Source organism: Loxodonta africana, chromosome 4 (genome assembly GCF_030014295.1).
Source record: "Loxodonta africana isolate mLoxAfr1 chromosome 4, mLoxAfr1.hap2, whole genome shotgun sequence".
Lineage (NCBI taxonomy): Eukaryota > Metazoa > Chordata > Mammalia > Proboscidea > Elephantidae > Loxodonta > Loxodonta africana.
Genome location: NC_087345.1, coordinates 120240750 through 120266449, shown reverse-complemented (window position 1 = coordinate 120266449; position 25700 = coordinate 120240750). Strand labels below are relative to the sequence as shown.

Here is a 25700-nt window from a genome sequence, read left to right as displayed (position 1 = left end):
ACCCCAATACCCATCAACAGATGAACAGATAAACAAAATGCGGCATATTTGTACAATAGAATATTATTCAGCCATTAAAAGGACTGAATCATTATACGTATTACAACATGGATGAACCTTGAAACGCTATGCTAAGTGAAGAAAATCAAGCACAAAATGTTAAATATCATTATATTCCTTTATATTTAAATATCCAGAGTAGGTAAATCTGTATATAGAGAAAGCAGTTTAGTGGCTACCAGGGGCCAGGTGGAGAGAGTAATGGAGAGTGACTGCTTAATAGGTTTGGTATGAGACTTTTGTTTATGGCAGTGAAAAACTTGAACTAGAGAGTAGTAGTGATGGTTGCCCATCATTGTAAATGTACTTAATGCCACTCAGGTGTATGCTTTAAAATGCTCAAAATTATGAATTTTATGTTACGTGTAGTTTACCACAATTAAAAAAAAATGATTAAGGACATGATTCACAGAAAAGTCTAAGACCAACTTGTATTTAAAAGATAAATATTGAGGAAAGAAATGACTAATATATGATAAAATGTTAATAGTCTTAGGATAATAAGATGTATATATAAATTTGTTTTTGAACCAGTTATCAATAGAAAAATCAGGCTAAGAATATGGATAACAATTCAAATGGACAGGAAATATTTAAAGATAAGTGCCATTAAAATTAGATGCCAATTTTGCCTATTATTTATCAAAACATTTATTATGATGAAATTGGTAGAAAAATGAACAATTTCCAAACAGGTGCTGAGAGTATAAATCGATATAGCACTGGCTAAAGGGCATTTTCTCAAAATGTATCAAATGCCTTTATAATGTCTATATTCTCTGTCTCAGCAGTTCTGCTTCTACAAATATTCCTAAGGAAACAAGCATATTTTCACAAAAACACTTAGATCTATCTGAAGGTATTTGTTACAGCATGATTTCCAATGGTTAAAAAAAATGGGGAAAATTAAATATCCAATAATATGCCAATATAGTGGTAGATTATGGAACATAATTTAATTAAAATACGGCTTAACCAAAAACCAAACATGTTACTGTCAATTTGATTCCAACTCGTAGTGACCCTATAGGACAGGGTAGAGCTGCCCCATGGGGTTTCCAAGGCTGTAATCTTTACGGAAGCACACTACCACATCTATCTTCCATGGAGCAGCTGATGGGTTCAAACTGCTAATCTTTTAAGTTAGCAGCCAAGTGCTTAACCACTACGCCTCCAGGGCTCCTAAATACGGCATTAAAAAAACCAACCCATTGCCGTCTAGTCTGTTCCAACTCATAGCGACCCTATGGGACAGAGTAGAACTGCCCCATAGGGTTTCCAAGGAGCAGCTGGTGGATTTGAACTGCTGACCTTTTGGTTAGCAGCCCAAAGCTTAACCACTGCACCACCAGGGCTTCACTATCATGTACGTGTGATATTTATTCATGTCTTTTTTTATATAGAAAATTTATCGAATAAACATGGCTTTTTTTGTTATCAGGAAATTAAGGACATAAATTATCTCTTTTAAAAAGATGCATTTACATGGCAGTGTAAATAATAAATTACATTTAGCAAGAATTAGAAAGTAGAGTTAGGAGACCGTTACTGAACATGTTTAAGATTGGCTGGCATGGCCTGAGCTGAAGTAGCAGCAGTAGAGCTAAACAGGAGGTATGAAAATCCATGGGGTGTAAAACTGGTGGATTAGCAGAACTTGGTGACTGAGTATGTGGGATTGAGTTAGAGGGAGAAGTAGAAGAGAAAAACCAGGTTTCATGTTGAGGTGTTAGCTGCCATCAAGTCACTTCTGACTCATAGCAACCCTGTGTACAATAGAACGAAACACTGCCTGGTCCCGTGCCACCCTCACAATCATTGTTATGCTTGAGCCAATTGTTGTAGCCACTGTGTCAATCCTTCTAGTTGAGGGTCTTTCTCTTTTTCATTGACCCTCTACTTTACCAAGCTTTGATGTCCTTCTCCAGGGACTGGTCCCTCTTGATAACATATCCAAAGTATGTGAGACATAGTCTTGTCATCCTTGCTTCTAAGGACCATTCTGGTTGTACTTCTTCCAAGATAGATTTGTTCGTTCTTTTGGCAGTTCATTGTGTATTCAATATTCTTCACCAACACCATGATTCAAAGGCATCAATTCTTCTGTCTTCCTTATTCATTGTCCAGCTTTTGCATGCATATGAAGCAATTAAAACACCATGGCTTGGGTCAGGCACACCTTAGTCTTCACGTTTACATCTTTGCTTTTCAACACTTTAAAGAGGTCTTTTGCAGCAGATTTGCCCAGTGCAATGTATCTTTTGATTTCTTGACTGTTGAAGTCAATAGTAGCAGTATAGTTCTTAGAGAAACAGAAGGCTTTGAGAAGCAAAATAATCAATCCGGTTTGAGACATGTTGGGTATTTGAGTGCTTAGGGACATCTGTTATCGAGAAAGCAGATCAGATTTTAGGAAAACTGGCATGGATTAGGGGATCATTAGTTTTAGGAGGGACTGGAAGCCTTGGGACTAGGTAAGATCTTGTAGGGAAAGTGATAACAGAAAGGAATCCTGAGAACATCAACATTTAAAGGATGAAAGGAGGATGAGGAGAGAAGATTGAGAAAAAACAATTAAAAATGTAGAATAACTTGGAATATGTGTCATTCATAACAAGGCCAGAGACAGTATCAACTACCAAGTAAATATACCATTAAATACCATAAATAAGTGATAATAGATGAGGATTGAAAAAACACCATTAAAGTTAGCAATTAGGAAGCTACTTGGTAACCCTAGTAAGAATTATTTTGGTAAAGTTGTGGAGAAAAGAGCGAGATCGGACTGAATTAAAAAAAAATCAAAGGTGATAAATAGAAACAAATTCAGACTACTCTCCCAGAAGTCATGTGTGGTGATAAAAGCCAGGAAAACCACAGGCTTAAAATGCTAAGCGGAATTGATCTGTAGATTCAGACGATGTGAATAGGAGAGATTTGAATATGTTCATAAGCTGAGGGGAAAGAGCCAATGGAGAGGGAAGGCTTGAAGGCACAGAACAAATAATTGTGAGCCAAATTCCAAGAGGAGATAAGAGAGAAGGGGATAAGAATACAGATGAAGAGATTAGCAGTGTGCGTGTTGAAAAAAAGAATTTCTCTCCCGATTATGAAAACTGGCAGATGCTCAAATAAGTATGAATATATATATATATGGAAACCCTGTTGGCGTAGTGGTTAAGTGCTACGGCTGCTAAGCAAAGGGTCAGCAGTTTGAATCTGCCAAGTGCTCCTTGGAACCTGTATGGGGCAGTTCTACTCTGTCCTATAGGGTCACTATGAGTTGGAATTGAGGCAACGGCACTGGGTTTGGTTTTTTGATATATATATCAAAAGTAATTATGCTTTTGGGAAACTGGATCTCTGATGAAAGCAGGAAAGCTTAAGGAAATGGCATGGAGATGATGATAAAAAAAAAAATCCACTTCACTTATTAAAAGCCTCTTATTGGCCAGAATTTTTTATGCAATACCATTTGTTCTCATGGAAGAAAAGCATGATTATTCCCACTTCACAGATGGGAAAATTGAGACTAAGAGAAATTAAATGATTTCCTAAAGGTAATAAAACTAGGAAGTGGCAGAATCAGGATAACCTAGATTTGTATGACTCCAGAATCTTTCCACCCTACACAACACCTCCGACAGGATGAAGGGTTACTTGAACACAAAAACAAAAGTTAGGGAGATAATGTTTCGTTAGGTGTAATGACCTCATATTTGAACACTCAGTATGAATTTATAATTCAACATAGAGCATTTAAGTTAAACATAGGAAGAGAAAACAACTTATAGAACACTTTTGACAAATTTAAATTTTTTGAAAGTATTTAATCAGGAAATGTTTAGATATAATTTAACTTACGGTAAGTCATAATCCCTCATGGTGGCCTTTTCATGTCATTGCCAAATGTCTGATACACACAAAAAATTAATTTTCTTTTTAGGATTTTGAGACTATTTTAAATGGGCAAATAAATATTAAAACAAAAGCCTGTCCACTCTTTTGGCACTACTCTATCACCATTGGTTTGACAAACTAAGTTAACCTCCATTGACTTCAATTCCTTTATCTTTTAAAAATTACATTTTTAATATATTTTTCATACTCTCAAAATGTGCTGTAGGATTACATTTTAGTTATCTTTAATACCAAATGTAAAATTTTTATTGTGCCTCTACAAATCTTTTCATGATGTATAGGTGGATTTGAGCTTTTGTGAAGTATAAAAAAAAAAAAAAAAATTCAAATATTGCAGTTTTTACAATATAATGAGTTAAGAAGCAAAATCGTATTTTCCAGGGCTTCGAGCTGGTTTGTCTGGTTCTAACACCTGCTGATAATTTGCATTTCTAACAAGCTTCCAGGTGATGCTAATGTTGCTGGTTAGGGAACAATTCTGAGAAACTCTAGTACAACAGTGATTCTCAAAATCTATTATACAGAAGAACCACCTGGAGATCTTGTTAAACTGTAGATTCTGATTCAGTACATCTGGGGTAGAAATGCAAATTCTCAGAAGGGGTTCCAACTGGAATGAACAAGTTCAAAACCCTGGTATTCTCAAAAAAAAAAAACACTATTACTTTTGTAGAGTGACACAGATTTTCTTCATTTTAAGCTTCTTGTGATCAGAACTATGTTTCTTAATCTATTCTGTTTTATAAAGTTAAAGATAAATTATATTTATCAATACTTTACCAGTTTCTCATCTACTTTGGATTAGTTAAGGGTGACTCTTTAAAATTTAACTACTTATTCTAGATAGTATACCTGTCTATTAAAGTAACCACAGTAAGTAACTACTTGAGCCAAGTTTTGAGGCTATAGCTAACACACACTGTCATCACAACTAAAATGTCAGTGGTCAGGGTACTTTCCTTCACAGCTTCTCTCATGGTAAATGTGTGAATCTCTATTGTATTTTGTCCTTAAATCATATTTTGTTATTTTAATTAATTTATCCTTACCAGCGAAGTAAAGTGTTCTAACAAATCCTTGGGCTGAAAGAGAGGAGTCAGAGAGGCCATGGGAAGTCACTCGGTTTATTACACGCATAGTTCACAGAGACATGGAGGCACAGCACGCCATGACGCAGCACCACACAGGGGGTTGCACCTGGGGACAAGGAAACAGTCTAGAACTGATAAGTGAGGAGTAGGTGTATACAGGAGTATAGTTACACATACATTTATACTTATACATGTATGTTAGAACAGTGCTCTCAAACTTTAATATATATACAAATCATGTGAGGATCTTGTTATAAACAAATTCTCATTCAGTTGGTCTGCGATAGGGCCTAAGACTGCATTTGTAACGAACTCCTGAGTGATATTTATGCTGCTAGTCCACAGTCCACACTTCAAGTAGCAAGATATTAGAGGCCAGGGATATTAATGACCTAAAAATTTACATTCCCAGAAAGAAAAAAAAAAATGACACAGCTTTCCAGAATGGTGTGTAGTATGGAAATCAGATCTAATTAACAAAGCAATTAATGTGTTTGTACTTAGTAATATTGCAATATTAAGAAAGATAACTTTTCCGGCAAACCAAAATTTTCTTTTTCTTAAGTTAACATTCGTCTTAATTTAGTATCACAATCTTTTAGTTTCGATTAAATATTCCATTACTCACTCATTCATATTCTCTCTCTCTCTTGCTCTCCTTCTCCCTGTAAAATGTTTCTATAAATACCAGACACTCACTAATTTTTCCTCTTCATGGCTGACCTCTTCCACCTGGATATCATGACTATCTGCCAGCTACTTTGATTATATAAAATATAATTTCATTAACTGTCAGTGTTCTCCTGAGAAATTGCTTTAAAAACAGGGTTTTAAATAATAGAATGTATTATAAACAAAGAGTAAATAAAAGAGTTAGAACAGAAACTTTGTCAGTTTTATCATAGGCTCATTGTTGCTGATACAAAGCCATCAGCGATATGAAATATGGAATACTGAGCCAACAAACTAGAGTCAGAATAAATTAAATACAGAGATGATAGACCAATACAAATAACCTTGTTAATTCAAAAAATATTAACATCTTCCATCGTATTCACTGTTCCTTAGCCCCCAAATTAAGTACCATGTGGAGATGTTTCCTTGGCAATCACATTTCCTTTATCTTATCCAGTGTACAGGACCCTTGTGGGATTATTCAATAGCAGAGCTGAAAAAAGAAACCATAGCCTCTTTTTTTTCCCCTTTACTGTAGCACAAACAGAAAATGTTTCCTGCATCTGCCTTCCTTCTAGGAAATAACAATAGTTGAACCTTCACCCAGACTTGTAACATCTTACCTGAGTTTTTTTTCATAAATATCTTTATACTATATCAAGCATATTGATACTTGACAATTTTATGCCTTATTCTCTAGCCCACAGAAAACCCTGTGAGCACAGTTCTTCTCTAGGTCACCATGAGTCACAATTGACTTGAGGGCAACTGGTTTGGTTTTGGTGTTAATGTCTACTAGGAGTACACATTTTTCTGTTTATTTCTTTCTCCTAACCTGTGTGATTTAAGTGGTTTCTTCTCTTTAAAAAAAACATTGCTATATATAAGCTTTACTTTCTCATTCAATTTGAAAGTAATTCTCTAAATCAGCTCCTGTTGTCTTAAACAATAAAATGCACTGCACATAAAAGCTTTTGTTGGATAAATCATGACTGGATTTGCCAGTAGCAAACCACAGGTGCCTCCTAAGGAGAAACAATCTCCTGAATAAACAATCTCTTGAAAATTCTGCTTGGGCCTATTGCTTACATTTATGGCCAGATTTGATACCTTTGATTTAAACAAAACAAAACTTGCGTTTATTACTTGACTATTGCCAACTAATCCTAGAATCTGAAGGGCTTTTTAAAAATGTGGAAAAAGAAATCCTACTGTAATTAAAAATCTTACTTTGAAATAGTTGTATGTATTCTTAATCTTTGATTAAGAAGGCAGTGTCTGTCTGTTCATTGACTGCATTGATTAGATTGATCTGGCTACCTACTTTAGAGTTCACTTTCTCCCTCCTGGCCTTCCCTAGTAGAAGGAGAGAGATATGACAAATGAAGGTACATATTGTATTCCTTTTATTGGATTGAAAAAGTGCTCTTCAAAAATTGTGTCTCTTTAATTAGAATTTTAAAATAATCTTGCTAAGAAAAACCTTTACTTTTAAAATAAAATTAGCTATTCCTATGACAATTTGTACTAATTTATTCTTTAAACATTTGATTTAAATTGAAATTGCCTTTTGCTCAAAATAAAGTTCAAACTATTAATTACCAGAAAATAAAAGAGTAATATACATATCGAAGGTAATAGATTATACTCATTAGCAGTAGAAAGAGGGTTACGTATATTCCTGAAGGGGGGGGGAGGGAAGAATGAGTGTCCGTTTACCTCAATAAAACTAAGGATTTAGCAAACCTGAACAAATTATTATTATTGACACATTCAGAACAGCCTGAAGATTCAAATCTACTCTGTCATAACTTTGTAGACTTACTCTGAGCAACGAAATAGATGAAGGTACAGTTTTTTTTCACTGAACTTTGCTCCTCTGCTTATAAATTCTCAGAACCTTGTGGGAACATAGAAAGTAGCATGTTGTAACTTTGAGGGCTCTCACAATAATAAAAATGTCTTCTGTTAGTAAATCATTCATTAACATTATTTTGGATTACTTTAGTTTATACCTCTCCTTCAGAATACTTTCCTTAACATTTTAAAATTAACAAGGGTTTCTATCTTTAATAAATAACCAAACACACACACTCACACATACACACCATACAGGCTTCATTTGGTTCTGATTCAATAACTCTGCACTAGAACAAAGAGCCTAACGTGTTGATAGTCTGTATGTATTATCACTTGTGAGCAATGCTCCAAATAAAGAACCTGTGCTAAATAAATATTATGAACAGCTATATGTAAGAATTATGGCATGTGAGTTTTCTAAGATCATGATTTGTGCAAGCATCGTTTACCAACAGAGTTGATAGAAGAGCTCACAAAGCTGTACATGATTTTTTTCCAAGAAGAGAGGGTAAGTTAGAAGTGAATGTAGGTACGCAATTTAATTCCATTATACCTAGAACAACCATAACAGCCAATATGTAGCATTCAAGTTATTTTTGTTATTCAAGTGTTGTTTGTTTTTGAAAGCTAAGAATTATGAGCTCCCTCCAAAATTTTGTATTAATTGCGGTTTAAATAACCTAATGCCTTGTTTTTCTTAAAGAAAATGAAGTTGTTAGCTAGAGAATTTCTGACTTACTAATTATTTTATATTAGCTAATATCACCTTAATAAGGCTTAAATGCCCAGTTTTAGATCTTGAATGTTTTGTATTAGCAAAGCCTCACAGAATGTTTCCCTTCCAGAGGTTTGTAGGAAAAAAATAATGAAGCGATGAGATGGAATAAAATCGGTATTTTTGGTCTTCCAGGATGGTGACTTTCTCACAAATTTTCCATACTATAGCCCAAAAAGAGCTTCTTGGAGCTCAGTACATATTTTTACAAAGGATACAAAGTTCTAGATTCACTGTTATTATCCTTCCATATTGACTCTATGTCTTGGTTAACGTCATTTATGTAGATGGCTGTGCTGTTTTGTCTTTTGTAGCTGCAGAACTTAATACAGAGGCCATTGCAAACTTGGAAGTTGTTATAAAACATTTCTTCTAGATAAAAAAAGAAAAAGAAAAACTCCTTTGCATTATATCCAATTTCATTTTATTTTTGAATTAAAAACAAAGTATGTATCCTATACGTGTAAAGGACTATATCCATAATCAAGCCAGGAGCCATGAGGGATAGTTACGGTTTGACAGGCTGAGGGAAGTGTTAAGATAATCACTGTTCTGTTCAGCCACGTGTTGACTATAAGCCCTGGTTTTAGAATTCAATCTATTCTTATTTCTCCAGGTCATGGAATTTAACTTTTCCTATTCATGGGTTCCCTGAAAGGAAAATAGCAATAAACTTGAGTACTGGTTGAAGGAAACAACACATCATTGATCTTTATTTATTGCTGAGTTAGCTCCAAATACCACCTTGAGGTTAAAATTCAAGACTGTTCCATTAGTTACAAAAACTAACTTACTGAAATTAAAGTTATTGTAGATGTAACATCATATGAATTTTTAAGTGGCAAATGCCAAATAAATGTGTGTGTGTAGGCACACAAGTATTTGCAACACACTCTGTGGAATGCTATGCTATTCCTAATATTTTAATATTTTGTTATCCATCCCTTATATTTGTTATTGGGTCCCAGCGAGTGGATTCCAACTCATAGTAACCCCATGTGGCAAAGTAGAGCCACCTCATAGGGTTTTCTAGGGAGCAGATCGCCAGGTCTTTTTCATGTGGAGCCATCAGGTGGGTTTGAACCACCAACTTTTCGGTTAGCAGCCGAATGCTTAACCATTGTGCCACCAGGACTCATTGCTTACATTTATGACTTAGCAATTCCAAGTATTTTATGACTTGGAATTTTATTTATGACTTAGCAATTCTAAGTATTAACAAAATACCTGGAATTGCTAAGTCATCTTACCTCTTTGCTTAGCAACCCTCAACAAGATGGATTGATACAGCACCTACGGCAATGGACTCAAGCATAGGAACAACTGTGAGGATGGCACAAGACTGGGCAGTGGCCCATTCTGTTGTACACAGGGTTGCTATGGTCAGAACCTACTTAGTGGCACCGAAAAACAACCTAGAAAGCTAAATATTAAAAAAAAAAAATATTAAAAGCCCAGCTTAATTACTGGGTTTTCTTAAAGAAATGACTTTAGTGCTTCCAACAATTCTAGATCTCAATATTTATAATACCAAATAGATTTTTTTTCTATATATGACCATAATATTTTACAATACACAAGGGGTTACCACCAGTCAGAATCAACAACCACTAACAATGACAATTATACCTCTGACTACTTCTTACACTTAGGACTAAAGAATATTCAAACCTAGTTATCCTATAAAACAAGAATATGTATGTATTTAGATTACAAAGTAATACTCATAAATGTAGATTCACAAGAAATTTCTGGGGCAATAGGAATCAATATTCATAGGTTGAACATTATTTAAGATGACTTTTTTTGCACATAAGACAAACCTAAAATATTTGCATATTTTGTGTTCAGGTCACTAATCTCTCTTTATATAAACATAATATCATACATACACTTTCATGTGATCTATATATGAATAGGAAATGGGGTAATTATGTGCCTTTTAGTGCTCATCTTAAATGGCAGTTCCTAAAACAGTAACTTCAACATCCATCTGTCAGTTCGTCATACTGTAGAGGTTTGTGCATTGCTGTCATTCTAGAAGATATGCCACCAGTATTTCAAATATCAGCATGGTCGCTCATGGTAGGCAGGTTTCAGCAGAGCTTAAAGACTAAGACAGACTGGGAAGAAAGGACTGATGATTTAAATTAGCCAAGGAATACCTTATAGATCACAACAGATTACTGTACAATATAGTGCTGGAAGATGAACAAGGCATCTGCTTCTCTCTCCATGTGACCTCTCCATGTGGCTAGACTGGACTTCTCTATAGCTTGGAGGTCTCAGGGTAGTCAGTATTTTTACATGCTTCCCTCAGATCGGAAACCTTGGTGGCGTAGTAGCTAAGTGCTACAGCTGCTAACCAAAGGGTCGGCAGTTTGAATCCACCAGGCTCTCCTTGGAAACTCTATGGGGCAGTTGTACTCTGTCCTATAGGGTCACTATGAGTCGGAATCGACTCGACGGCACTGGGTTTGGTTTGGGTTTGGTTCCCTCAGATCAAGCATTTCAAGAGACTCAGGCAAAAACTAACAGGCTTCTTATGACCTAGCCGCAGAAATCAGGCAGCATCGCTTTCACCATATTCTGTTGATCAAAAGGGCCATGCTCTATCCAAGGGGAAGGGAGGAGACACAGTGGCATAAATACTGAGATGAGGTTAGTTGGAAGGCCACATGTGGAGGCTTGCTATCATACAATAAAAATGTTAAATGTGTCTACTTATTAACACTGATTCAGTAACATCTAGTTCCTCCCCAAAATACTGATGGGTTGGCAGCATTATAAAACTGAAAGTAACTCATATGTCTGTCAATATGGAATTGGTTAAACAACTGATTTTTGACAAGGGGTCCAAATCCATTCAGCGGAGCTGACTGAAACAGTCTCTTTAATAATTAATGTGCTGATAAAATTGGATATCCACCTGCAGAAAAAATGAAGCAAGACCCACACCTCATACCATACACAAAAACTAACTGAAAATGGATCAGAGACCTAAAACCATAAAAATCCTGGAAGATAACATAGGGACAAAACTATGGGACCTAGTCTTTTGTAAAAATAGGATAACAAACATTACAACAAATATACGAATAGAAGAAGACAAAATAGATAAATGGGACCTCATAAAAATTAAAACTTATGCTCAACAAAAGACTTTATTAAAAGAGTAACTAGACAACTTACAGAGTGGGAAAAAAATCTTTGAAAATGACTTATCTAATCAGGGTCTAAGCTCTAAAATCTATAGAAAGCTGCAACCACTCAACAACAAAAAGATGAACAATCCAGTCACAAAATGGGCAAAACATATGAACAGAACCTTCACCAAAGGGGACATCCAAGTAGCTAACAAACATGAAAAGATGTTCATGATCATTAGCCATTAGACAGATGCATATGAAAACGGCAATGAGATACTATCTTACCCCAGCTAAAATGGTAGTGATAAAAATAAAAAAAAAAAACACAGACAACAGCAAATGCTGACAAATATGTGGGGAGATTGCAACCCTTATCTGTTGCTGGTGGGACTGTAAAATGTTACAACCACTATGGAACATGACTTTCTAAAAAAACTAGAAATAAAACTACCCTATCTAGCAATCCCACTGCTAGGTATATACCTTAAAGGCCTAAAAATAATGACATAAATAGTCATATATGCATTTATGTTCATTGCTGCTTTATTTACAATAGCAAATAAATGGAAACTGGAGTGTCCATCAGTGGATGAATTAATAAGAAAATTGTGGCACATACATGCAATGTAATAATATACAACCATAAAGAACAATGATGAGTCTGTGAAACGTATTATACTGTGGATGGATATGGAGGACATAATACTAGGTGAAATAAGTCAACGATATAAGGACAAATATTGTATGATTCCTCTTTTATAAGACAAGAGTAGATAAATACAGAGAGACCAATGTTCATCAATGATTGCCAGGGAGAGAGGGGTTGGGAAATTACACTTTATACAGTAGAGACTAATTATTTTTGGTGATGGGAAACATGGCCCCGAATGTGGATGTAGTGAACACAGCACAACCAAAGTAAAAACGAGTGTTTGAGCACATATGGATGGGTATAGGCAAACTAGTATAGGGGTAAGTACAGATGGGTACATAGGTGAGAACAGAAAGAAGTATTTATAAACAAAATCAAACCTGCTGGCATTGTTAATTCCAATGCATAGTGACGCTATAGGACAGAGTAGAACTGCCCCATAGGGTTTCCAAGGAGGGATTGGTGGATTTGAACTGCTGACCTTTTGGTTAGCAGCTGTAGCTCTTAACCATTGTGCCACATGAAAGAAGAAGGGTATGTGTAAATACAAATATGTGGGTGCAGGCACATATTCACTGAAGACACAAATATGGATATTCCTTAGACATAACCAAACACCTTCCAACATTGGTTTTCTGGGTTTGAAGGCTTAGGACCATAGTCTTTTGGGACAACTCAGTCAGCTGGCATAACAAAGTTCACAAAAATCATGATGTGCATCCTAATGAAGTAAGTAGCACCTGGGGTCTTAAAAAGCTTGTGAGCAACCATCGAAGATACAACACTGGGTCTCTACTTGCCAGGAGCAAAACAAGCTAACCAAAAGCACAGAGAAGAAACAAGTCTACAGGAGCCACAATCTCATCTACCCTGAGACCAGAACTAGATTAGATGGTGCTCAGCCACCACCAATGACCCTTGTACTGGGATCACATTAGTTTTTCCTAGATAGAATGGGAGAAAAATATGGAGCAGAACTCAAATTCTTATTAAAAAAAAAAAAAGTCCAGACAAACTGAAAGGGTAGAGAACAGAGGACTCCCTAAAACTATCACCTGAAACACTCCTTAAACTTAGAACTGAGAACCGAGCCTATCCCTGAGATCACCTTTTAATGAAATAGCAGAGTGGCACACAAAATAAAGAACATTGCCCATAGGATTTGTGCCCTACTTAAAAGCCATCAGTAAGAGATCAAAAGGGCAACAATTACTCAAAAGCAGAGATGAGAAAACAAGTGGTGGGGGAAACTAGAGTACTGGAAAGGGAACAAAGAACACAAAGACAATATTGATACATTATGAAAAATGTAACTAATGTCATTGAACAATTTGTGTGGAAATTATCAAACTGGAACCTAACTTGCTGCGTAAATTTACACCAGAAACTCAATAAAATGTTATAAAAAAAAAAATAGAGGATTGATTAAATAATAAATAAGTAACTGCACATATCATGGAACAGTGTGCAGTATTTAAAAGAACTGGGAAATCTTTTATTCCAGTAGAGAAATCTAAAGATGCACTGTTATGGTATAAAAGCCAGATGCATAAAAAAAAAAAAAATAACTATATAAAAATTTTAATGGATGCTAGAAGTCAATGAAGCAGTATCTCGATACCGTCTAAGGTAAAATCATTTTGAGGTAGAATGCCAGAACTAACCAAACCAGCATTCAAGGGACCTATAAAAATGCATTTTCAGAAGTAGAAACATTTAAACATTTCTTGTCCATAAATTGTCTTTTCCGAAAGAATTATGTGAAGCTGTACTACAACAAAACAAACAATGTAACACTATGGAGTACAGAACAATGATGAGCAAGTAACCAAATAAGTTCTAATGAAAGTAAAACAAAAAAAGAAGGAAGCTGCTGCTGCTGTTACAGAGCAAGACTGCCCCATAGAGTTTTCTAGACTGTAATGTTTTCTGGAGCAGATCGCCAGATCTTTCTCCCAGAGCCACAGTTTGGGATTTGAACTGCTAGTCTTCCAGTTAGCAGCAGAGCACTTAACCATTGTGCCACGAGGGCTCCTAGAGGCTCTCATAACCTATTTCCACTTATGTAACTTACTGATTCAACATTCTTCATTCCCTTTATAAAACATAGAGACTGATACCCTTAATTCACTGTATGTTCTAGGACAATGGTCCTCAAGCGTTTTGGTCTCAAGACCGCTTCAAATTCTTTCAAATTGTTTAAGACCTCAAAGGGTTTTTGTGGTGGGGGGAAGGAGGTTATTTCACTCAATACTCACCATGTTGGAAATTAAAACTGAGAAATATTTAAATATGCATTTATTATTTCAATGAAAAGTAACAATAATAAACTCATTGTTGTTAGGTGCTGTGGAGTTGGTTTTGACTCGTAGTGACCCTAGGTACAACAGAACAAAATGCTGCCCCAACCTGTGCCACCCTCACAATTATTGTTATACTTGAGCCCATCATTGCAGCTGTTTTGTCAATCCATCTCATTGAGGGTCTCCCTCTTTTTTGCTGACCCTCAACTTTACCAAGCATGATAACGTATCTAAAGTATGTGAGACGCAGTCTCATCATCCTTGCTTCTAATGAGCATTCTGGGTATACTTCTTCTAAGACAGATTTGTTTGTTCTTCTGGCAGTCCATGGTATATTCAATAAACTTCACTAACACCATAATTCAAAGGTGTCAGTTCTTCTTCGGTCTTCCCTATTTATTGTCCAGCTTTTGCATGCATATGAGGCGATTAGCAGCACTGTGGCTTGGGTCAGGTGCACCTTAGTTTTCAAGGTGATATCTTTGCTTTTTAACACTTGAAAGAGGTCTTTTGCAGCAGATTTGCCCAATGCAATGGGTCCTTTGATTTCTTGACTTCTGCTTCCATAGGTGTTGATTGTGGATCCAAGTAAAACAAAATCTTTGACAACTTCAGTGTTTTCTCCATCTATCATGATGTTGCTTATTGGTCCAGTTGTGAGGATTTTTATTTTCTTTATGTTGAGGTGTAATCCATACTGAAGGCTGTAGTCTTTGATCTTCATCAGAACTGCTTCAAGTCCTCTTCACTTTCAGGAAGCAAGGTTGTGTCATCTGCACAATACAGATTGTTAATGAGTCTTCCTCGAAAACAAAAAGTATTCTTAAGAAGTGTGGCGTAGTTAACATGTTTAGATGTGTTTTTAATGCCTGATTTAATAGAAGACAGTTGCGTACTGTAATCTGCTTCTGCTTCCAATCTGTTGCACTCTTTGACTTGGTTGAAGTAGATGAAGATAATCCAGTCTCACACAGGTATGGAGTTGCAAAAGAGTAGAGTATTGTAATAGCTTTTTCGGACAATTGTGGACATCCTTCTTTGATATGACACCAAACTCAACAAGTGATAGTGTTTTAAAAGTTAGTAGCAAAGTGGAATTTGAAACCATATCAATGAATTTTTCATACTAGGTTACTCAGAAACCATTGGTCTATCTTGCACTATATAGATCTTTCACATATGAAAAATTTTGAAACATGAATTGGTCATTTGAACAATATTTGTTCACTGGGTTATACACATCTTCCAGGTGTCGACATATTTTATTATACGATAACAAAAAATTACATTCTTTAACATTATTGTTGATCTTTTATGTAGAAAATTTGTTTCATGAGAAAAGTGGATTCTTTATCTTGCCACTCAGGCAATTACTCAGTGTTTTTCCTTAAGACGACTTCCATATTCTAATATGCAGAATTGATCCCTGTGTTCTTTCCATTTTGCCGTATCGAAAATTAAAGAGACGTGTATTCAAGAATTGAGAGTTAACAGAATTAATAATTTTTACTGCTTCATCAAGGGTATTCTTAAGTGATATAGACATTTCTTTTTCCTGAAAATGCATGTAAGTTACAAGTGCAATGACTCCTAGAATGGTTTGGTGCCACTAACTTGATTTATGCTAAAAGGCTATTGTTTTTCCACACATAGTGCAAGTGTAAACAGTGGAAAAGGCAAATAAACATCTTACTGTCACTTTGAAAATACTTTAGACCTAATGCATCCACTGAAAGAGTCTCTTGGAGCCCCAGGGTTTGCAAAGCACACGTTGAGAATCGCTGCTCTAGAGTAGATAGTTTACTGTGAAGTGCGGTTTGCCTATGCACTTTGTTTCCATTAGCTGAATTGTAAACATACCTAGCGTCAATTGTGTTTACTAGTAAACCTTTTCATGCCAGTTCCAGTTGTTATTTTAATTAAAAAATTAATGAAGTATTATGTTATGAAATATGAGTGAAAAAAGAAAGCTAGTATTTCTGGAAAAAATATGTTGAACTCTTTAGAGAGAATTGATGGAAGGAAATCATTAAAAACTCTTACTGCTGAATTAGATGTGGGCAACACAAATGAAAAAATTAGAACAATAATTATAAAAATCTAAGAAAAAAAAAATCCCCACTTAGCTTGCTCCTGAAGTCTAAATTTTTGTTGCTACATTAAACAAGTTAAAACTAGATATTAGAGATAATTATTTATACCAAAAATCAAACCAGACCCACTGTGGCTGAGTCGATTCTGACTCTTAGCGACCCTACAGGACAGAGTAGAACTGCCCTGTAGAGTTTCCAAGGAGTGCCTGGTGGCCTCGAACTGCTGACCTTTTGGTTAGCAGCCGTAGCTCTTAAATGCAATTACTTATAAGTGTGGTTTATTCCAGAAAGGTGACACGAAATTTTAATCAAGAGACCCTTCATCCAAAATCAAAGGCTTTATTCTAACATCAAAACATTGACTATTAAAAAAAAGACTATTAGCTATTTATTTTTAGTTTAAAAAAGAAAATGTTTTAAGGCATCTATTTGTTTTATAATTCCTATCTTCAACTTACTTTTTAATTAACTGATCTGTTACTTTTCGTGATTGCATCATGTAAATGGTTAAAGAATCTGGAACTATAATTTGAAATGATCTCTAAATGAGCAGTTGCAGGCCAATGTGAAAAGACTAAAATAAAGTTAAATTAAGCTTTACGCTGTATGTGAGAGTACAGTAAAAATAATGATCAAATCAAGATTGCAATTGAAAAGCTTTAAAATACCTTAGCTTTAAAATATTAAGGTGGTCATTGGAAGATTAAAAACATATTTATAACTCCCAAGCCTCTAAAGATAAACACAAAAGGGAGAAGCTCAAGGAAGACTCAACTAATCCCAACAAAAAAGGAATGCATTTAAAAAGAAACAACAATGGCTAATATAGGAGAAGATATCACTCTCAGTGGAGTGGTTAAAATAATCTGATTAAAAGCAAAGTCTCAGAAAATCAGCTTTAAGAATTCTAGCTATAGACTAGAGATGCAGCTAAATCAAAATGTTCTTACTTATTACAAAAATATATGTGTTTGCTTATTTAGTTCAGCATACAAAGAAACTGTGATAAACTCATGGTGGTGGATATTTTGGAAAAAAGGGAACGGCTAGAATTTTTATCTTTATTTTGTATAGTTTAGCACTGTTTAGTGTTTTCCATGAGAACATATTCCTATAATGGAACTTTTTTTTTTTAAGTGTGTAAATGTAGGAAAAAAGACCTTCCAAGTCTGATAATTACCCAAGACCCCACTACACACACACACACACACACACACTGAGGCAAAGATAATGGAAGGACCAGGACCTAGTTTTAGATTTTTTTTTTCCAGGTAAAACAGGCCATTCAGATTAGGTCAGTTTACAGTGAAGGTTCTTCTGAATCAGCAACTCACAGTGATTTGGGGTACAATAATTTCTAGTTAAAATTTAGGCAGTTGAGTTGTTATCAAAGAGTCAAGAATAAATAAGGGGTCAGATTGCCAGATTTAGCAAATATAAATACAGGACCTCTAATTAAATTTGAATTTCCAATAAACAATAATTTTTTTTCTAGTATAGTTATGTCTCAAATATTGCACAGAATATACTAAAATTCAATTTAACTGGGCATTCCAAGTAAAGAGATAACTTTACAGGGCAGTGAAATAAAGAAGACCAGTCCAAGAAAGCAGAAAGTAGGTGTATAAGAGGCATATTTCACTAGACTGGGATAGAGGGCCTAGACTTCTACACACTGAGGAAAGGAATCTTGAAGAGCAAGGTGGGCCACTGTTCTGAAATTGGTTCCCAGACAGGACCAGGAAAACAGAACTCAAAGAAAAAGCCCAGTTATGAAAAGTAGAGGTGGTGTAAGGGGAGGCAAAGAGAGAAACTTGAGTACATTTGAAAGATTATAAGCTGGCCCATAGAGTTTAACTTTGGGAAGGAGGAAGGCAGGAATTAATGACACAAGCCAACTCAATAGACATACTGGCCATGCCTGTGTCCAGGGCAGCAGTGGAAACAACTCAGGGATCAATATAAAAGCCCTACAGATGGCACCGGTACAGGAATCTAGTTAGACTAATAGGGCACATGGGGGTGGGGGTAGAACACATACATGCTGAGAATACTAACATTCACTATTTTGGCGAATGAATAGGGCTGAAGTTTTTTAATTTAAAAAATAATTTTCAAATTAAAATATTTACAGAAACATGAGTAGTATCTGCAGAGTAATACCCTATTTGTCTGACATTGTTGAGAATAAGTGGTTCCAAATACTTCATGAATTTTCAGGATAAATGAAATAACTTGGGCCCCCAAATAAGATTTTTTTGTCCTAAAATCCTTCATATATTTAACCAAGATCCTTAAACAACAAGCATTAACATGATTTATCCTTTACTTAATGATTTAAAGCCACCAGGGATATTAAATTTAAAGCAGTAAAGGAGACCATGTAATAAAAGCTCTTCATTTCACAGAGGAGGAATCAGGTGCTGTTTAAACGATGTTTCAAAACAGTAATTCATTATGCTCAGCATTTAATTGGTGCTCAATAAATATTTACAGAAAGAGGGAGAGAGAGAAGGAAGGAGAAAGGAAGAATATAATTATGCCTTTAGAAATTTCTAAAACACATGGGAGTACTTTTTCTGTTTAATTTTCTTGCCAGTGTTTTGCTATGTAGACATCAATAGCCCAACTCTAAAGATGGAAATACTGAGTTTCAGGTTATTTGATTGAGCTGCCTATGGTCTAAGCTACTAAATCTGTTTCTAAAGCCTACCATTCCCACCACACCATTCTTCTTCCTTGATATGATGGTCCTCCCATAGACCTCGTGGCATCAATTAGACCTCCCAGCTGTGAGGTGGCAGAGTAAAGCAAACTGTGCATATGTAAAGTATTCCTTTCTCACAGTTAATATAATTATTCTAAGGGTTTCTAACTTATTATGCATTTGAACATATTTGTAATATATTGTCATTTTAAAATGAATATGATGAAAGGTTCTATTTTATATATATTTACACATACACTCATACACACACACACACCCCTCATGGTTAGCTTTTCCAGACTATGTTTCAAAAATAAAAGGAAATGAAGTCAAGAGAGGAAAACACACACTTGGGAGTGTTATGGGAGGAAATAATTGTGTTCATTTTTTTTCCACTTCAGTGATTACTGCTTGGGGAGCCACAAAATGTTTCAGAAAGATAAAAGTGTTATTCAACTTCATCTGCAGAAAAATAGGGATGCTCCAGGAAAGTTATCTAGAAAGGTAAGACTTTATGAGGATTGGTTTCAGTTAGCAAACTGCTCGTTTTAAGAGCAATGTTCTTTATGGATTTTTATCAATATAGAATTATATGGGTTAATACATGTTTGAGCATATTTCATTAAAAATAATGGAAAATTTATTTGAATGTCTCGTAACAATTTGGACTGAAGCAATGACATGAACACATTATTGCAACTCAGGATAATAACAAGTAAATTGATGTCTTTGAAAAATAGTATGTGAGAAACTCATTAAGGTCTTCATATTCATACTATCCATGTATCAATTTATAAATGAATGAAATAGAAAGTGTGAGGAGGAAATCATTGAAAGAAGAAAAATAACACAATTTTTGTTCTATTTGAAGACTTGTGTGCGTATCAATACAGCTTAAATCAGGAGAGATTAATATTCAGAATATGTATAATAAAATTTTTTTAGAAAAGGATTACTATGATTTAATGACATGGTTTCATGCCATTATGAATGAATTTTATTCTCTATGTGATGTCTTGAGTTACTTCCAACCCAAATTGCAGGGTATGCAGTGAACTTCGATATTTTGGCAGTTTTTATCTGTACAATCTTCCAATTTACCTGCTTTAAGCAAAAATTCTATCACCCTGTCATTTACATCAGATAACAAATTTCCAACTGCATGCTTGTTTTTTTCTGGTCAGAGGTATTTCATCATAGAAAATGTCAGGCGGGGCATTAGGTTGCAGTATATCTACTTGGAATATAACATAATGAGGCCAAAAGAGAGTTGTTTAAAAATATGTTTTGGATCTGGTACCCAACTCAGCTGGTGTTACAGCTCCAGGGCTCTGCACCTGAATTCTCCACAAAGAAACATTATGAAGTACAACTAGTACCATCAATATTAACAAACTTAAGATTCTTCTGATTACCCACAGTGTGGAAGGATAAGCTAAAAATCATCATGTTTTATTGCAAATAAGAGAAGAAAAGAAAATGTATAATTCTAATTTCTAATCTGGTTTAGAAATTGGATGTTGCTTAAAAAAAAACTTATTGGTAATAATTCACAAATCATTAACATCCCAGTCTCATGTAAATTAAGGTTTATTTTAAAATCCATATCACCCTATTATTCTAAGATAATATGTATTGGGCATGTGCTTTTATGTCTGAGACTTTAACATTGTTATTACATTTAATCTTCACAATAATTCTCTGAGGCAAATATTATTAAAAATAAGAAAACTGAGTCATGGGGAGGTTCCATAGCTTGCCCAAGATCATAATTATATAAGCAAGGCAGAGGAGCTTGGATATGAGCTCATAGCCCATGCCTTAATGCTATTAAATTATATGACAACGAATGTGCTTAGAATTTATGGGCTACTCTCAAAGGTTTGGGATGTGAGTGTCATGTCAGTTGTCAAAATTTTGTATGTGTGTGGGTTCGTTTGCTTGTTTTGTTTTCCACAACTACGTCCACATTAAAAAAAAAAAAAGCCATTGCTGTTGAGTCGATTCCAACTGATAGCAAACTTATATGACAGAGTAGAACTGTACCATAGGGTTTCCAAGGCTGTAATCCTTATGGAAGCAGACTGCCACATTTTTCTCTTGTGAAGTGCCTGGTAGGTTCAAACTGCCCTCCTTTTCAGTTACCAGCTGAGCACTTTAACCGCTGTGCCACCAGAGCTCGAATATCCACATACTTAGCCTGAAGTCTGGCAAATGAAAGGTGCTCAATGATTAACCATATTAAGCATATATCAGGTCTCAGCCACTGTCCTCAGGGCTTTACATGTACTAATTCACAGTAGTTCTGGGGAAGAAAAGTGATAATTGCATTTATTTTTCCATCATATGTATATAAAAGTACTGAAAAGTCAAGAGTTTCGCTGCTCATAGGTAAGGGTTATGGAATTGAGCAAAGTTAGCCTGATCATACTCGACAGCACTGGATTGGATTCTGGGAGTCTGATCATAGAGCTCATTGTAAACCCTTTGCTGTCAACACTGTCTTGAAGTAAACATCAGCAAATGAAGGTCCCGAAAGCTTGACCCCGTTCATGTCATTAAGGTTGACTCTACTTTGAGGAGGCAGCTCTTCCCCTAGCCTCTTTTGGATGCCTTCCAATCTGAGGGGCTCATCTTCTGACACTGTATCGGTGTTCTACTGCTATTCATAAGGTTTTCACTGGCTAATTCTTTTCAGAAGTAGACTGCCGGGGTCCTTCTTCCTAGTCAGTCTTAGTCTGGAAGCTCAGCTGAAAATTGCTCACCATGGGTGACTCTGATGGTATCTTAATACTGGTGGCATAGCTTCCAGCATTACAGCAACACGTAAGCCCCCACACTACGACCAACTGACAGACGTGTGGGGGGTCAATACCTATATATATTATGTTCCAAACTACAAATCCTATATTTGACAAAAATAATTGTATTTTCTTTCTAGTAAAGCAGAATAAAATTGGCTTGATAGTATTCTTTTTCACATAGTTCTAGGGATATAATGATGATCATTCTACTAAATTATTGACACCATTGCCTTTCAGTAAATACTTCAGTTGTCTGATATAATTATTTATAAATGTTTAGCTTACAGCTAAAATTATGAAAATCAGGGAATTTTTACACCATTTTACAAAGCAAAATCAAGAGAAGAAAACATTCACTATCTTCCTATCATATGTACATATAAGAAAAGAAAAATCAAAGATCAGTTCTTTTAAATATAGCAATTCAGATAACAAAGAGGAGTTACAATCTCATAAATTCTGCTATATTAAACTGATCAATATACTACATATATTTTAGAAAGAAAATTTTATAAAACTTTTATAAAAACAAGAAAACATTTCATTTTTCTCCATGGAATATGTGGTATATCCCATGGACAAGTACTGAAACTTACCTTCAACCCTTTCAGTTAGTTTAAACAATTTTTTTTTTCTAGTAAATGATGCTATAACAAAGGCTAACCACCCCCCCCCTCCCGCTTACACCAAGCATCTCTGGAAACCAAAATGAATGTGATTATAATATACAGAAAGATAAATATAATTCATGTGATTTGTATGTCACTTTGGTTTTAACATCTGAGAGAAGGCAGGTTCCAAATATTTCAGTGCAAATGTTACTACCTTTTCTTTTCACTGTTTCTCACTTTCTACTTTCCCTTTTCTTTTACCTGTCTTTCCATGACGAAAGTTTAACTTACTCTGTTGCAGAATTAAAAAAAAAAAAAAAAGAAAGAAAAAAAGTGTGTCTTACCATTACCACACTTTCCTCCAGGAATTAGTGTGTGAGTAAAAGTAGTTTCAGCCATCTGATTAACTCTAGATATAAATTCCTAGAGAGCAAGTCTTATGTGTTTAAGTACCTGAATATTTCTACAAAGTGTTTCTTTTTAACAGTACGTGAAGTATTGTTTTGTAGTGATGACCTTGCTCTTCTATGTAACTTAGCTACTTTCTTCCTCCTTACAAAACAAACCAATATAAAAATTAATTTACTTTTAACCTTAAGTCATATAAAAGTATTTCCCCTGATTTTTCTTTAAAAAACTCTAATAGACTGTTGTATTTACTGACACACAAGATTACATACTCCAGGCATTATTGGATTCACTTGATTCTCCAATTTAGTGCCACCATGTGGTGAAATAGGGTGATTATGATGGTTTACTTGTTGCTGTTGAGTCGATTCCAACTCAAAGCAACCGTATAGGAGTATATTGCATTTTCTGCTGCAGCCTTGCAAAGGATGTTCGTGAATGACTGTTCCAGAAGAGAGAGTCAAGGAGTTAAGTAGCGTTCGTGAGTGTGTGTGTGAGAGAGAGAAAGAGAGAGAACATGCACAGGACTGTTCCTGCTCATTTCAGGAGAAAACAGACTACCACCTGGTAATGCCTGGAATTTATCCCTATAAGTAGTTGCTGTTCTTTAGCACAATTTAATGTTCATGAAATGAACATCACACTGACGTCTTGATAGCAAGATATGGTGAAGCTGAAAAGTGCAAGAGTTCACCTGCAAATCAGGCAAACTGTCAGGTCTTATACTACCATGGCATCTATGGCCTAAATGTAAAAAAAAAAAAAAAAGGCTTGTATGTGGGTAGAACTGGTTCCAAAAATGCTGCCTTTATACTAGAGAAATTAATGTTTGACCTTGGTGATGCCAGGCAGGTTTTCACCAAAGCTCAGCTTTCTGTTTTACTGTTGGAAAAAATCCTTATATAGTTAAGGGTAGTCTTGTAAGGTCTTTAAGACAAAGTACAAAAATGATGAATGAGGGTTATCGAAAGAGGTGAAGAAAATGAAAGCAGGAAGTTACAGACCTATTTTTATCTGCTACTCATTCCTATTCAGCCTATAAATATTAATATATTCTGCTCTCTACAGCATGAAGATGACCACAGTCACTTTTATCTGAACCAACTTCTCGAATATATGCATATTTGGAAATTATCCAGGTAAGGTATTTTGTTTTTGTTCTAAGACTACTTCTTGACAGAGTCCTCAAGTGCCAAATCACAATATTTTTCCACTGATTGTAAAAACTATCTTTTTTATAAGTACCACGGAAGCTATTGTAGTTTTAATAGATACCTCCCTTAGGCAAATTCCATTAATAATTATCTATTCTTCACAGCTATTCAGATACATTTGAAAAGCTGCTAACACCTTCCAGAATAATCTAACGTTCATTTAAAAATATCTCTGCTACTGGTTATTATGTTTTCAAATATTTCTTGTTTCTCATTCATTTTGTGAATTTGAGTGTGCTTGTCACTAAGCTCTTTGTATAGCTGAATTTCCACACTTTAAAAGTCACCATCTTCTGCTTTATATTCATTTCTGGAACTTCCTGTGAATAACTGGTATGTCATAAACAGAGGAGAGTGAATTCAAATAGGAAAAATCAAGTGACAGCAAATGAACAGACCCTAATTGATTCTGATATTTAAATGTACACACATATTATTTGAAGGAATAGACCTATCAGGAAGCTAAACCAGAAGGTATTAGTGCTATGGTTTGAGTTCATTTGGAATTAAAGCTACTCCTAGCTGAACCAGCCCCACCCCCCCAAAAAAGGGGAGAATGTATATATCCTAAATCTGTAAAACAAAGCTTGACTAAAAATATAACATGAGATAAAATATTTTTTATTGAATATCTATAAGAGCCATCACTTCTTGGAGCTTATTATATATTTTACATATATTTCTCATCTAATTCTCACTGCAACACTATGATAATGAATATTATCCTACTTCAGAATTGAGGAAACTGAAGTTCTCCAAGGTTAAATAACTTACCCAAGGCCACTCAGGTCATCAGTGGCAGGACTGAAATCAGATCCCTCAGAAATTTGATTCAATTTGATTCAGTGGAGTCAGCTGTCAAGAAATCGAACGACTTATTGCACTGGGCAAATCTGCTGCAAAAGACCTCTTTAAAGTTTTAAAAAGCGAAGATGTCTCTTTGATGACTGTCATGGATTAAGTTGAATTATGTTCCCCCAAAAATGCATGTATTAAGTTAGTTAGGCCATGATTCCCAGTATTCTGTGTTTGTCCTCCATTTTGTGATTGTAATTTTATGTTAAAGAGGATTAGGATGGGACTGTACCACCCTTCCCAGGTCCCTGGGGCATGGCCTGCACCACTTTTTATCTCTCAAGAGATAAAAGAAAAGGGAAGTTAGCAGAGAATTGGGGGACCTCATAATCACCATGAAAGCAGTGCCAAGAGCAGAGCGTGTCCTTTGGACCCAGGGTCCCTGCACAGAGAAGCACCTAGCCTGAGGGAAGATCGATGAGAAGGCCAAAGATCGAGAGAGAAAGCCTTCCCCTGGAGTTGACACCCTGAATTTGGACTTTTAGCATACTTTACTGTGAAGAAATAAATTTCTCTTTGTTA

At 35.3% G+C, this 25700-nt stretch overlaps 1 protein-coding gene across 2 annotated transcripts in view; it reads left to right on the top strand.

Moving 5' to 3' along the window:
* PIK3C2G (phosphatidylinositol-4-phosphate 3-kinase catalytic subunit type 2 gamma) overlaps positions 1-25700 on the top strand; it is a 389187-nt gene that overhangs the window by 38033 nt on the left and 325454 nt on the right. For both annotated transcript variants that reach the window (XM_064284537.1, XM_064284535.1), the window contains exons 5-6: positions 19688-19790; positions 24178-24248. In XM_064284537.1, the coding sequence (XP_064140607.1) occupies positions 19688-19790; positions 24178-24248 (174 nt within the window). The remainder of the gene's footprint in view (positions 1-19687; positions 19791-24177; positions 24249-25700) is intronic.